Source organism: Zosterops lateralis, assembly GCF_965231275.1.
Source record: "Zosterops lateralis genome assembly, chromosome: 6".
Lineage (NCBI taxonomy): Eukaryota > Metazoa > Chordata > Aves > Passeriformes > Zosteropidae > Zosterops > Zosterops lateralis.
The window spans coordinates 23,139,813-23,154,545 of record NC_139761.1 but is presented as its reverse complement, the minus strand read 5'-3'; the positions used below and the strand labels follow the sequence as shown (position 1 = coordinate 23,154,545).

General features: G+C 51.2%; 1 protein-coding gene across 1 annotated transcript in view; it reads right to left on the bottom strand.

Annotated features, from left to right (window-relative positions):
* Window positions 1-12,942, bottom strand: part of LTBP2 (latent transforming growth factor beta binding protein 2) — a 69,915-nt gene extending 56,973 nt beyond the window's left edge. Inside the window, exons 1-3 of the mRNA XM_083863950.1 lie at window positions 12,497-12,942; window positions 5,951-6,021; window positions 123-366 (exon numbers count right to left, since the gene is read on the bottom strand). Of these exons, the coding sequence (XP_083720076.1) occupies window positions 123-366; window positions 5,951-6,021; window positions 12,497-12,939 (758 nt within the window). The 5' untranslated portion in view covers window positions 12,940-12,942. The remainder of the gene's footprint in view (window positions 1-122; window positions 367-5,950; window positions 6,022-12,496) is intronic.
* Between the last annotated feature and the right edge of the window lie 1,791 nt (window positions 12,943-14,733).

Below are 14,733 nucleotides of genomic sequence, written 5' to 3'. Positions count from 1 at the left end.
ATCGAGAACCAGGCTGCCTGGTCTCATGAAGCAGAGCCTGTAGAGATTGTGGCCCAGCTGATCAAGGTGTTAGTTGCCTGAGGGCTGGGCGGAGCATCCTGCCAGGAACCGGTTTGACTTACACAGCTGGGACATGTCGTGGGATGGGTGCTTGAGCCCCTTGCATGGAGGCATCTCGCCCTATTGTGCTGGTCCTCCTCCGGAGGGAGCTTGTGGGGGGCTGGAAGGCAGCAACGGCACCAGGTGGGTGGTACTCCTGCTCAGGAACAACTTCTTCACACCTGAAGCCCTGGAAGCCTGAGCGACAGGTACAGACCTGGGGGCGGCTGCAGGAGCCCTTGTTCTGGCATGGCGGGTCGCAGACAGCTGAGGAGACACAGAAAGGCAATTAGTGGACACAGGACTTTAGCCCCATGGTAGTGACACCCAGCTGGGGCAGCACAGCTGGGACAGTCCCATCTCATCTCTGCAGGCAGGTGACCTTCACAGTCTTGGTGTTACAACTTCTGTGGGCCCCTAACACAAGGTCACCTCTATTCTTCGCATTGGTTTCTGAAGAGCTCTTCTCCAACAATAGTCATTTCAGAAAGTTCAGAAATGAGCAGCATGACCTGCAGAGAGCACATGGCCACTGCCCTGGACAGGAATAGGTCCTAATTCTCAAAGCAAGGGATTGCATGTTACCTTTAGTCTGTTTTGGGGTCTGATTTGCACAGTGCCCCTGGCCTGTCCCCTTCAGTGCTTTCCAGCTTTCCTTCCACAGCTGATTTTGGAGTCACTGTGCTCAAATTCCTCCACTGCTACAGGGACTTACAGTTCATTAACCTTATGCCTAAATCAACCTCTGAGCCTGTGCGTTCCTAATTACAGCACATCAGCTTCAGTGTGCGCCCTGGGAGGAAAGTGCTATTAATTATACACAGGACCCTAACACTTCCTAAGTCAACAGATGCCAAATTGGGTTTATAATCCAGGCAGTGGCAGTCAGGAATCCACAGATTGCTCCAGTAGGACCAGGCTCATTGTTCTAAGCAAGGGTAATTGAAAAGGCACTGGAAAATAGTGTTGGCCTCCAAAGAAAGAAGGTGCCAGCTGGTCAAAGGGTAATGAAACCTTGTTGGACAACACAAGGTGGACATTAACCTCCAGCCACATGGAAACCCTGTGAATGGGTTTCAACCCATGAAGCCACTGCTTCTGGTAAAATCCCCTCTCCCAGGACTGCCCCAGGGAGGCTGCAGGGGCATCTCACCACCTTTACACACAGCTGCAGGGCTTTCATGAGCATGTCCCTCCCTTTCTGGCTGTGCTCTCCTTTCCTGTGAGATACAAGCACACCTGTGAGAAACATTGCTTTTGGACAACAAACATACAGATAGCTCTTTCCTCGTGTGCCATCCGTACATCATCCTGCTGTCATCAAGCGAGGGAAGTCCTTATGCAGACACTTGAATTCCTTTCACAGCAGCATAACCCCCACAACCCTTCCCTCATCGCAAAACTAGCTTGCCATCAGCTTTTCCTAACTAGATCAGGGATATGCTCACTGGAATGCTTCATGTGACATTTATTACTATGTTAACACTCAGGAAGATCTCAAGGAAAAGGAGACCCCAAGTCACATAGGGCTGTATAGGTTAAAGCCAGAGGTTTCAATGAAATCTCCCAGTAAAATAAATCAGCCAACACTGCAGTCTCTGGAACAGGGACAAAGTCCTAGTCAGGCAGGAATTAGGCGTCTCTGGGAAGTCTGGAACTCCAGAAGTTGATGTAATTTATAATACAAAACTCAGCTGTGATTTAAATAGGCTGCCAGTCCCTACTGTTATCTCCCAATAAATGCCTGTTTTAACAAAGGCCACCAGCCCAGGAAGCCTGCCATTGAAAACAACTACTTCACATGCTGAAATACTGCAGAGCCATGATGCTGGGACCTGGAACCACAGCAGTTCTCACAACCTCTCCCACCAATAGAGTCACCTTAGACTGTATCCTTCAGCAGGAAAGTGGTGATAAGTGACGAGGCACTCTAAAAGGCCCCTAAGGCAGTTTACACAGGGAAGAGGAAAAAGGGAATGGGATTAGTCTTCTGGTCTCTTCAAGCAGGATGAATGGGGAGCTGCCCTAGCTGAAATATTCCAGCTCTAGGATTAATCCCCTTCCTAGTTGCCTTTGCAAACTTAGGAAGAACTTGAAAGAGCTTTAAAAATTGCTGGTTATCACTCAGTTCAGCTGTGCAAAATAAGGAGAGCAAATCAGTCAGTGGCAGTACTGCCAGTGACAAGTGTGTGAAATCTCTATTCAGGTCTCCCAAAGCATAACACTGGCTGAAGAAACAAGATGGCTAAAATACATATATATATTTGAGATGTTTCTTTTTTCTTTCTGTTTTCTGACCTCAGGGATTACTTTGAGGGGTTGCTCCCCAGCTTGGGGTATTATAAACAGTTTCTGTTAAGATGACGGGCACTCATTTTTTCTCACTGGAGTCTCATGTAATCACCTGTTCCAGGAGCTGGGGATTAGGGGGAAACAAAAATAGTCATCTCAAAACTCTTAATAAAAGAACAAGACTTGGAGCACTGCTGAAGTATCACTGGTAGAAAATCTAGTTTGTTCAAGAACATCTAGCAGTGCCCTCACAGATTAAGTCTAGTCTTCAGTCCAAGAGGTAAGTCCTCCCAGCAAGGCGACATAGCAGGATGACTGTGGCATGACTCTGACCACCCAGCCAGGCCTGCCAGAGGGGAATGCCACCAAGTTCAGCCTTGCATTGCTTTGCAGGCACACCTGGCCCAGGTTGAGCAATGACATGCAAGTTGACATTCAATTACTGAGTCCTTGAAGCTCAGCTCATGCTCTTCACCTACGAGAGTGATGCAGATCTTCACTGTAAGCAGCTCCTGTGCAGTTGCATTTAAAATGCAGGGGAACCTGTCCATCAGCTAGGGCCTCCATAGGAAAACTGAGAAGGTGCTGAAGGACTTGTACCACTGGGGTTATTTAGTCCACTTTCTCATGGAAAAGTTATGTATGTAAACTCAATTCTAACTTACAGCTCTGACTCTGGGAGCACACCCACAAGGGATGGGCAATTTAACACAAGTGAGATCTGTGCAGGGTGACAGGGAGGTAGATCAACAGCAATGCAGGAATAACAGAGAGAAAACAGAACTTCAGTGAAGAACAGCCAGGGTTCAAAAAGCCCTATAGCCACCATTCAGAAGACAAAGGAAGAGGCATGTGGATGTCGTTTTGCAGATGTGAAAAAGCCCTAGGGATGCTAATGGGACTGTCTAAAGTCAAGCTGTGCTGCGAGGCCACAACAGAGCCAGATTCCACAGCCTGGAATCCCTGCACCTTTATTCACCATCTTAACTGCAAGACCATCTGTATAGGATTGGAAAGTGCATTAGTTCATTTAGTCCTTCCTGACACACTGATTAAAAATGCTTCTTTTAAACTTTAAAATATTCATGTCAGGAAAAAAGCTCATGCTGCATTCCCAGTCCAGCCCAGGGTACCATCTCTGGAAGCAGCAAAGAACCATCATGAATAATGCTGATGAAAGTGGAGGGTGATAAACTAACATGAGGAGGCTGAGTATGATGAGCTAACAGGCAGCAGCTAAATTACTGACAAGTGTACACTGCAAACACTGCAGCCCCTAAAATGTGGGCAGTGCAAGGGGGCTTCTGGCCAGCTTGTGTATACAGGTTTCTTCTCCACCAAACTAAGAACATAATGGACAGAGTGTCACTCCAGAACAAAGTTAGGCAGGCAGGAGGTTGAACCCTTCAGGCCTACACTCAGATGCAGCTCACTATCCCTAATGGCCCCTTCTGTGAGAAGACTTCTGGAGCCTCACTGCATCCAGCCCTTGTATGCAGCTCAGTGTGATGACCTGGAAGTGAGTGGGTAGAAATCAAACCCACTGCAAATAGGGAAGGTCTTCCTCCTAAACTCCCTTAGCTCATTTCCACTTTCCCAGGAGATGTTGTTGCTCCAGGGAAAGATATTTATCTTTTTATCTTCCCAGTCACTTCCCAGACTGTCTGAAAATACCACAAATCCTTACTGCAACTTTGGTCCTCAAATCTGAAACATATGGAGACACTTCCCTAAGGCTGGAGTTAAGTCATATGCAGGGATGTTGAAAGAATAAAGTACCTACAAAATCATAGTTGAAGGAAGAAACCACCACCTTTGGTAGGTGAGAGGAAATAGATTATGGCAACAATTTGACCTATCCTCTCTCCTGTACCCAGGCTCAAATCCTTGAAAACCAAGGATCTGTCCAACATCTGAATGTTAATTCTTCAATGTTTCATCACTCATAAAATGTTCCCTCTGGCTGCATTTCTACCTCACTAACTTCCTTGATATGCCACATATCAAAGACCATGGGAACAGACATTAAACAGCATTACAATGCAGAAACTTAACAGGGATGGGCTGTCCAGTTTGCCTTAGCAGCTTTAAAAACAGCTGGATGCCTCCAGCAACTTGAACTCCAGCAGAAAAGCCCAGGGAGGGAGGTAGCTGGGAATTAAATTATATTTACACATCACCAGTCTCCACCGAAGTCCTGCCCGAGCTTTACCATCCCTGGTCAGGGGGACACTGTCAGCCTTGATCATGTTGACATTGTCCTTTTAATGAATCCTTGGGAACAAGGGCTCAGCACCTGAGCAATCACTAGGCAGCCTGCATGGCTGCAAGCCCAGATCTACTGCTCCTACCAAAATCCCTAATGAGAGAAAGATGCTGCCATGGCTGGCCCCGCGCAGTGTTTACAGACACTGTCTGGCAGCACAGCACGCTCTCTACCGTTTGGCTTCTGTCGGCATGGGGGAGAGGGAGCAGGGAGGTGAGTCAGCCCTTGGCCCCCTGCTCCCAAACAACGATTGCTAATGCAATTACCCCAGCACGGCCAAAGCACCGTGAGATCCCGCGGCAAACAAAGCTGAGCCTCCTTCCCTGCTTAACATCTGGGCAGCTGCTGCCACTCAAGTAAAGGCAGATGCTCTCGCCTATTCCGGGCTGGGTGCTCCCACCCAGGCTGCCCCCTGTGCTCCCTGCCCCGTCGCTGGGAAGGCCCACAGATGAGCTGCATGGTGCAGCCCTGTTGTTCAGGGACAGGGATCGCAGCAGGGGTTAGTCTGTGACTGCGGAGCTATTGAGGGTGAAGATGACAGTTCACTTGTCTCTGGTGTGCATTGCACCGGTGCCTATTCAAACATCTTCTCTTCCAGCGCTGTGTCAGGGAGCCCACAATGATCGCAGCCCACAAGGCTGTAATACCAGGGCTGCTTGGATGAGCACAACACTTAGTACTTCCTCTGTGGGTAGGCAGGAGGGTCCTGGCTAGGCAGTTTTGTACTGCAGGAGTGCCCTGCACCTCACTGCCATTTTAGGCACCCCACGCTCTAGCCCCACCCATCTCTGCCCTTGTGCCAAATCCATTAATTGTTTTCCTTAATAGCACTCAGATAATTTGCAGCCCTGATTCCCCACTCAGCATCAGCAATGCTCACGCACATGAGCACAGCCCCAGTCTGCCGGTTCCCAGCTGCTGGGACTTTCACAGACCTTTCTTTGCTCCAAGCAGGGCAAGTGAAAGCCCAAGGTTCAAAATTCACACGTAAATGTGCCACTGCAATGCCCTGCCCCAACAAGATCCTGCCATGGATGGACACTAATAACAATAATAGAGTAAAACCATAATTACTCTGCGTACTCAGATTTTGCTGGCAGACAGGGAGAGCTGACCTATAGCCTGGCAGTCCCATAGCAAGGCTGTGGCACTGCCTCCACAGACCCCATGATTTATCTCCTGCCATTTTCCAATTTCCACAGTGCATGGGAAGTGTGTGGGGTCACTGCAGTATTCAAGCACTTTTTAGGGGTGCATCCTGAGATTTGCACTGGCTGAGACTGTCATACTCACGTTTGATGCAGCGGTTTGTGCCTGGAGCTGTGGTCCATCCTGGGCAACACTGTCTGCCACAGACATTTGGCCTAAGCAGAGAGACAAAGCAGTGTGGTTAGGAGAGGGGGAAGCTGAGGTCTTGCTGCAGCCATCACCTCTGAGTCACCCACAAAATTATTTCCTGCAGCATCTGATATTTCCTTCCAGATGGAACAGCAGCTGAGATCAAAACCAATGGGACAAGGGCTGAGTTGTTTAAGTGCTTGGAAAAGAAACCCCCAAGGATTGTGAATGCTGCAGTGTGAGCAATCCCTGAGAGAGGAGCTCCCTTTTGAACTGGCATTATGCTGGATTTCTGGCACGGCACTCAGAGAAACCATTTTCCTCCTGAGAGCAATTGGAGGCCAGCAGCCAAAGATCATTAAAGATCTCATGGTTCTTCATGGTTTTGGGGTGTAAATTTGGCCCGATTTAAGCTTTGGTCACAGTAGCATGCCTCTGCAAATGTCTTGAGCTGTTTCAGCCGAAGACAACACTTCATTCTCCACCTAACTACTGCTACTGTCTGTTGCTGTTCATTGCTCAGCCCTGCCCTGGGAGGGATGGCACATCAGAAGCTGCACTCTGGGACATTCCCCAGCTTGCTCTCCCTTTGCAAGCAGCCCAGTCCTACTTCTGTGGTCTGTCTCTAGTGCAGTGACCCAGGGGGCCGAGGACTCTCTGGTGCTATGAAATTTGTATCTACCTGATGTGCACAAGGCTACACTAATTCTAAGATGCTGAAATAATTTCCATGAATGTTGAATCCAAGATTTAGCTGCAGTTACCTTTTGACTGCCCTTATATAAATGACATCCTCTTCACCTCTCTGTTCTTATATGTTTTCAGGTAGGGATGACTGTCAACATACAGCTATCATAGACAATGCTGGGCTTCTAAGAGCTGCTCTGGAATGCCCAAGCAGGCAGCTAATGCTGCTTCTTCCAGTCACATCATATTTAGGTGTCTATAATGAAAAAAATAACAAGTTCTAGGGTGCTCTCCATGAGTATTTACTCATCATGGAGGGAAGATTTTAGAAATAGGTAACTTTTGCATGTCTAGGTACATGAGAAAGAACAGTTGTCAAAAGATAGAAAGTTAGAAATAGCCTGAAAGCTCTGGAAATCCTCTGAAAATGAAGTGGGGAGTATGGTTTATTTCTAATGCTGGACAAGGCATTCAGAGCTCTGACACAATTTACAGGAACCACAGAAACATGCACATTTGTCTTCTGAGTTGACTTTAACATGAACATAGCAGGGTCAGAGGAAGATCCTCCTCTAAACCAGCATCCTCCTGACTCCTGCATCCACATGGCATGAGATGAGACTCCAGAAGGGCCAGGGCTCAAGCTATGGGTCTCAAGTTTTAGGAGAGGGAAGGACAGTGGGTGGCAGGTATGCCAAGTATTGTTCTGCTGTTCACAAACGAAGCTGCCTGTAGAGGTACAGTTGCTCCATGTGGGAAAGGGAAGTGGTCTGAGAAGCCATATAATTAAAAAATGTTACCTAGCCCTTCAGGATCAATGGTTTATTAATCTGGATTTTTATAGGGAGAAAGCACTTAAATTCCCTTGGTGTAACTTCTTCTGCAAGCAGAACAAGCCAAAGTAATTCTAGTGCCCACTCATATCTGTTCTGGCTGGGCAGGAGCACCAATTTCCAGCATTTTGTCTGTCAACCCAAAGAGATGTATGAGTCTCTTCCTTAAGACCTCAGAAAGCATCCAATGAAAAATACTCCTTCCTTTATTTACTGCATAAGAGCTCACAAGCCTTAAACATTTTTAAGATGTCCTACTCAGTAAAAAGAGAAAACCATTGAGCTGGAGCAGGTCTTTGGGTAATTAAGGTCCAGAGAGGGACCTACTCCAAGCAGCAACATAAGCATCTTTGCTTAAACTACAGAGGGACCAAAGGATGAATGGGCATGTGGAGGGGTCAGCAGCTCTCCCAGCTGGAAAGAAACTCAACAGTCAAAGAGAAGAGAACGCATGTCCTCACATGGGTCTTGCAAGCTGAAGTTCCACTGAACCTCATACTAGATCACATTCCACGAGATGCCCTAATCCCAGCTCTAACACTGATGCCAAAGCAAGCCTTCAGCAAACAATCAGTCTTTCCTATCTCTGCCTTCTTACCAGTGGAAGAGGTTAATTAATGTATTTGCCTTCCTAAAGGTCAGGTCACCTAGCACATATCCTGTGAAATGAAACATTGCTGAAAACGGTCAGAGGCACTGAGACTTGATTGCATGTAACGCTGTGCTGCTACAGGGCACACGGGCAAATTAGCATCTTCCCAGCCCAGCTCAGATCAAAGCAGACAGAGATCATTTCCAGTAGCCAGTTCCCCCTTTTTGAAGAGAAAGGGCATTGAATAGCCCAGATAGCTAAACAGCCACAGTGACAGAGAAAATCTTAAGGCATAGCTCAGTGCATTTCTGGGAAAAGGCAGAGTACAGCACTGGATCCACATTTCAGCCTCTGCCTCAAGTGCCAGGTATACTCTGAGATCTCCAAAGAGCACAGGCAGCAGCAAGTAGCTGCAAACCAAGCTTTTTCTTCATTCTGTGGCTAGCATGCACCATTCATGCCCAGGTATAATCCCTGCCATGTTGAGCTTGGTGTACAGGAGCTCCCAGGCACTATTCACTGACCTGCTCCTTTTGTGGGATAGATAGCTCCTTGAGACTCCCCACAGAGCTGAAGCCAGTGCCATGAAGCCTCCCTGCACCCAGAAGAACCATTCATAGCCCTGACTGGATGCACTGGCATAACCTTTGTCTTGAGCAAAGGAGCTGCCACAAACCACTCCTTCACCCCTCCTCTGCTGCTGCACCCAGAGGCCACCATCAGGATCGTACTCAGGCTGTGCAGAGGTACTTAGGTTGAGAACAGCCTGCAAGATCTTGTAGTGTTATCTTAAACAAGAACCAAGCAACCATAACAGGCACCAGGAGGAAGGAAAACAAGAAAACAGTAGTAAGATCATGGCTTTTACAGCGATGATCACACACTGTTTCTGAAGCATTCAGTAGAACCCTTTTTTTCACCACTTCTTTTAATAGCAATCTAGGCATCATCTTTCAGCTTCACACAGAACTCTGTGCTGCCAGATATGCTGACTCCATTCAGACCCTGTACAGCATCCTCACAGGAGGCCAGAGGGACCATTAGATCATCAGGTCTGCCTTTCTACTGCAAAAAGTGAACTTCATCCAAATGCATATGAAATATTTGCAGACAGACCCAGTGAAGAACATTAGCAAAAGGCTGTTGGCATCGATGAGTCACTGAAAACCCTCTGCCAAGTCCACATCAGCATTAACTGCCTCCACTCCTGAGCAATCCTATAAACACATTGGAGCAAGAATCCATATGCCACAAAGCCTGGGTAAAGCAGGATTATACAGCCACAGATGGTGTCTACAACAGCAATTAAACATGAACTGGGGTGTAGAATGCCCAAAAAGAAAATTGGAGAGAGAAAGAATGAGTCTGGGACTCTGCCTGCTACCTGGGAGGCCTCACATGCCCCTTGAAACTGTCCAGGCAGGTACCAGAAGTAGAGGCTTCCTGAGATGACTCTTCCATTGCCCACTTTTCTCATCACTGTGATCCACCCTCCCAGCCACGGGGCAGAGGAACAAGGGGGGACACATCTCAAGGGACACAGACATAGAGGGAGATGCCCTCCCAGCAGGACTGGCCAGCCCAAATTAGGGATGCATCCAGCACACAAGTAGAGTCATGGGTGGCGTGTGTCAGGGCTACTCTATCCCACAACACTCAAGAGAAAAATCCTTGTAGTCAGGGAGCTGGAGAAGCAGGGATGTTAAGCTGAGCAGTGATGTTTTCAGGGCTGGATGGTTTTCTTCACTCAGTGTCAGAATTCAGTAGTTTTCTGCCATGTTCGCTGGCATATCAAAAGTCACCTCACAGTGAGTCTTCTAGGGAAAATACTAAAACTCAGCTCTTGCAAGTCTTGAAGTTGGATGCATTCATGAAATTGTTTGTACAAGTCACACCTGCAAAAAGGTCAGACATGAGCAGAGTGGCAGACACATCCAAAGAGTCCTCAGGAAAGAAACTCAATCTTGAGTATGCAGCTTTTAGACAAGGTGAGAAAATAATTATCTAGGAAAACAGAGAGTGCCAATAAATGGGTTTTTTCAACCACGGAACTCTGCAGGGCCCCTGAAGGTACCAGCAGAGAGCTCTGACTGGGGAATCTGGAAAGGCAACACATGCAGGGGTTTAGATTTTTAGCCAAAATAATTGTATAAATAAATAGTACTGGGGTTTAGTGTGCTTGTAAAGTTACCTGAGTAAGGGAAAATGAAGGTTGTCATACTAGAGACTAGCAGGAGTTCACTGTAAATAGCAGAACAGAAAATATCCCACCTGGCAAAAAAAAAAGAAACATCACAAACTTAAGTTTTTTAGGGGCCCTGAGTCTCCTGGATGAAAATGTGTCTAGTGCAGCAAGGGGCGTAAGAAGACGGATGAGGTGGAAGGACAGAGTCTCAGAGAATGGCTGGAGGCAGCAGCAGCTAGCTTCCCATGAGGAGCAGCACCATGTGGTTACTCATGGACAAGTATTTCAGCTAGGCTTTCTCTTAAGCTCCAAAGACAGTACATTATGGAGAAGCTTCAAAAGTGCCACTTTGGACTCCAGAACAGACAGAAAGCCATTAGAGGCACTTTTTAGAACTGTAGGTCTTGGGGACGGGAGAAAGCTCTGTATCCCCAGCCTTGATCTTCCAGTGCAGAGCAGAGGCAGAAAATGCAGTCTGAAACACAGCCTGAGAAACACAGCACTAGGACACAGCTCTTCCTTCCTCTTCCTTTAAGCTTGGAGGCAATGGCACTCTCAGATACACATGATAACAGGTAAACTGTGTGTAAGTGCTGGACCAACTACCCCTGTCTACACCCTGGATTAAAGGATGAAAGCTACTTGCAAAAAGGTTCAGCGCTCTTCTGAGCACAGTGTGAACCTTGGAGCTGCCCACATGCTCCTGACAGCAGCACAGGCCAGCTGTTGTCACCAGAGGCAGCTGCAGTCTGAAAACAAACATGCTACATATCAGATGACTCAAATCCAACCAAACTGCTACATGATCCCAAAGCAACATTGACAGCATTCCAACTGCAGAAGGGGCAAAATCTTTTTGAGCCCAACAAAGTTCAAATCTGACTGAGCAGGACTGGATCTTCCAAGACTCCCTCTCTGGGTGGCTGACAAGCCAAGACAATGAGTGGGTAAGCTCAGAATCGATATGCCTAGCTGTTAGTGATAGTTTACATATCAAACATAATGGAAGTAGAGCGAACTTGGTGTTTCTGTGGATCTGTTGAAGGAAAGTACAGTGGCACAGAAAACATTTCTGTCTCAAAACTTTGCAAGATCAGAGAGATGGGAGAGAGAAAACTCAGAGACAGACGTTTTCTACATCCCCAGTAGATGTTAGCAGAAGACATTTCTGCCCATGTCAGAGGGCTGTAAACCCAGAGCCTGCCCCCATAATCCCCCTAGCAAGGCCCACATGAGAGCAAACACACACAGTGCCACGAGTTGGTCAAACTTCTACGCCGTGGTTCTGGTAGCCCTGTCCAATGGCAAAGGAGCTGATCTCAAAGGGCATCAGCCACGGGGGAGCAGCGAGGGGACGGCAGAGGAAGGGGCCCTGGGTGAAGAGTCTATCAGCCCTGTGCCAGACGTGCCTCTGGCAGGCTCCCCTCACAACCGAGCAGCTGGCCTCGCCATATGATATCCCCTCCACCTCCACAGGGCTGCAGCCAGAGACTGGAGCTGAAGGCAGCCCTGCCAGGCAAGTCATAGGAAGCCTCCTTCGGCTGAGCCAACTCAAGCCATGGGAAGCTGCGGCGCGGAGCGCTTACAAGGGGCCCATTATGGGAGGAAGGAGCCAAGAGGCCAGGTACCTGCAGCAAGAGCGGCAGCAGACAGACTCCGTCCCGCAGAGCCGAGCAACCCCTCCAGCTTCTCCACCACCTAAACCACATTACACGCCTCTCGGGAGTCCCCCACCCTGCGGGCCTCCCAGGACGGGCACGGGCAGCTCCAGAGGGCAGCCGGGACACTGTGCCCGCTGCTCTGCCAGCCGAGGGAGGCCCCCATCTGCCCGAAGGCACCGCATCCGAGCACTGCCGGGCCACGCACCCCCAGGGCCGGCAGACAGCCCCGCACACCCGGGTTCGGGCCCCGCCTGCGCGCACACCCACACACACACACACACCCACGGGTGGCCGGGAGCAGCGAGTGCGGGACAGACGCGCCGCAGCAGGGCGAGCATCGAGGGGCTTCCCACGGGAGAGCCCTGCCCCGCCATCCCGCGGGGGACGTGGCGGCGCCGGGAGCGCCCTGGGATGGGAAAGGGGATGCAGCACGGGGCTCGGGATGGGACCTGGCCCCTCCGTCCGGGGCTCCCTAGCGCCGGGACCAGCGGGGCTCACGCTACGCATCCTCAGCGGGATCCCTCGCGACCGCAGAGCACTTACCCCGCCATCCTCCCTCTGCCGCTCGGCTCCTTGGCCCGGGGCACGACTCGCGCTTTCGGCCCGCTGCCCTGCCGCTGGCGGGAGGAGTCCTGCCTGTTCCTCTGCCCGAGCCCGGCATCCCCCGCCTGGCCCCGGGGCGCGGGCAGCCCGCGGTCGGGACGCTCCCTCCGGCCGTCGGCACCGCTCGGGCTCCCCGCGGCGGCCGCGGAGCCGCGATCCACGTGGAGGGCAGCGGGGAGGGGCCGTGACGGTGGCGGGGACCGGGACGCTGAGGACGGGCCGTTCGCCGTGCCCGCCGTTCCCAGGGCAGCCCCCCGGCTCCGCAGCCGCGCCGCCCCCCCGGGCCCCGGCTCCAGCCCGGCCGCCGAGTCCGGCCGGCAGCGGGCGAAGGCCAGGAGGACGGCCAAGGTGAGCGGGAGGAGGCTGGCGGCGGCGCCCCGCATGGTGTCAGCGGGCGGCGAGGGGAGACGGGCGGTGCGGGGCGCTCAGCGCCCGGCTGGCATCCCCCGGGGCACCGGGACCGCCGGCTCTCCGGCCCCGCTCACCGCCCCATCCCGCTCCGGCACTCCGATGGGAGCTGCCGCCCGCCGGGGCCGGGGGCGCAGGGAGCGGTGCTGAGGCGGGGGAGAGGGCTGCCGGGCGGTCCCGCAGGAGGAGGAAGAAGAGAAGGGCGGCCAGCCCCGCTCTCCGGGCTGCCAGCGAGATCCCGCGCTCCGCGGGCGGCTCCGAGCACCTTCGCGCCTGCCTCTGGCACTAGCAGCGCCTGGAGGGGATGGAGGGTTTTATTTTTGGAAACCTCCCCCTTTGTGTCTTTTTGATGCTGACATCCCCCCTCTCCAGAGGACACGGCTCGGCCCCCCTTCTTAGGAGAGGAGACATTCCAGCAACACCCACTTTGGCAAAGGGAAACAAACTACAACAGAGAAGCCTTAACCCCTGCCTGGCCAGGGAGACCCGGCCGGCCCGGCAGTGCAGAGCAGCCCCCGCAGCCCGCCCCGATCCCCGGCCTGCAGCGACCCGCCGGTCCCCGCCGCAGCTGGGAACGCTCAGGAAAGGTGGAGCGAGCCCAGCTTTGGGAGCACGGAGTAGAAGACACGGATGCCAGAAGAATTCGTCGCTGCCCCTCAGCATCTGGGGACTTGTGGAGCTGCATTAGCAGGGCTAGCCCTCTCGCTGCTCTGGATCGCATCGAGCAGGAGAAAGGCACGGCAATGGGAACAGCCTTGTTGGCCATCCCACGCTGGCTCCAGAGCTCTCAGATCCTCTCAACCCCACTCAGGGTTTTATAATCTTCCTTGTATAAGTTCAGGCTAGAAAAGGACCCACCTATAAGCTGCAGGTCCTTCAGCCTGAGAGATCTTTCAGGAGCCATATTCCAGGAGCTTAGAATAGATGTCCATCCTTCCCCCCATCTGCCTCTGCCTGAGTATGAAGAGGTCGAGGGAGGACTTAAAATAACTGCTTTGCTTTTTATGTGCTGAAGAAGACTGAGAGAAGAGTAGGAGGAGGGAGAACAGGGGCACAAATCCCCTTTTGGCCACACGCATTAGCTTGACCTTGTGCTCTGCCATGTCTTTACAGGTCTCTGCTGCTCTTGGCCAGCCTGGGCAAGGAGCAAATCCTCCCACTGGAGTGCAGATGCTATTTAGGTGGGCTCATTCCAACCCACAGAAGCATTGGTTACCTTAGTGTGTGACTAAAGGCCTCTTGCTGCCTCCCTACGTGCAACGAGACAGATGAGGGCACCGCAAATGCTCACAGGAAGGAGATACTGGATTCTGTCCCTGCAGTGGGTCCTGTGGTGACCCCAAGTGCAGCTGCTGGATATCTGCAGGAGAAGGAACACAAGGAACTCTGTGTGTGCACAGAGTGATCTTTTGGGTGCACCTTTACATCTTCCAGCAGCTCAGAGGGTAAGGGCTCCTTCAGCCAGCCACTGCAGCTCAGCCACTGAGTTTAAAAGGCAAATTGTCATCAGTCCATGATTTTATCTGATTTCTTTTGTCACTTTTGATGTATGGGGTGACTGCAACATACGACTACTGGCTCTTCTCCTGTGCCCACTGCTCCCCCAGCCTGTTAAAACCTCATCCCACTGATGCTCCTCTCCCTTCAGCCTCCCCTACTACAGGTGCTGCCTTCCCTGGTCCTCCCCAAGCAGTCTGCTTTCCAACAGTTTTGTGGCAGAGGGGTCTGTCCAGCTCCCCCAGTTCTATCTTTCCAGCCTCCAGCAGTTA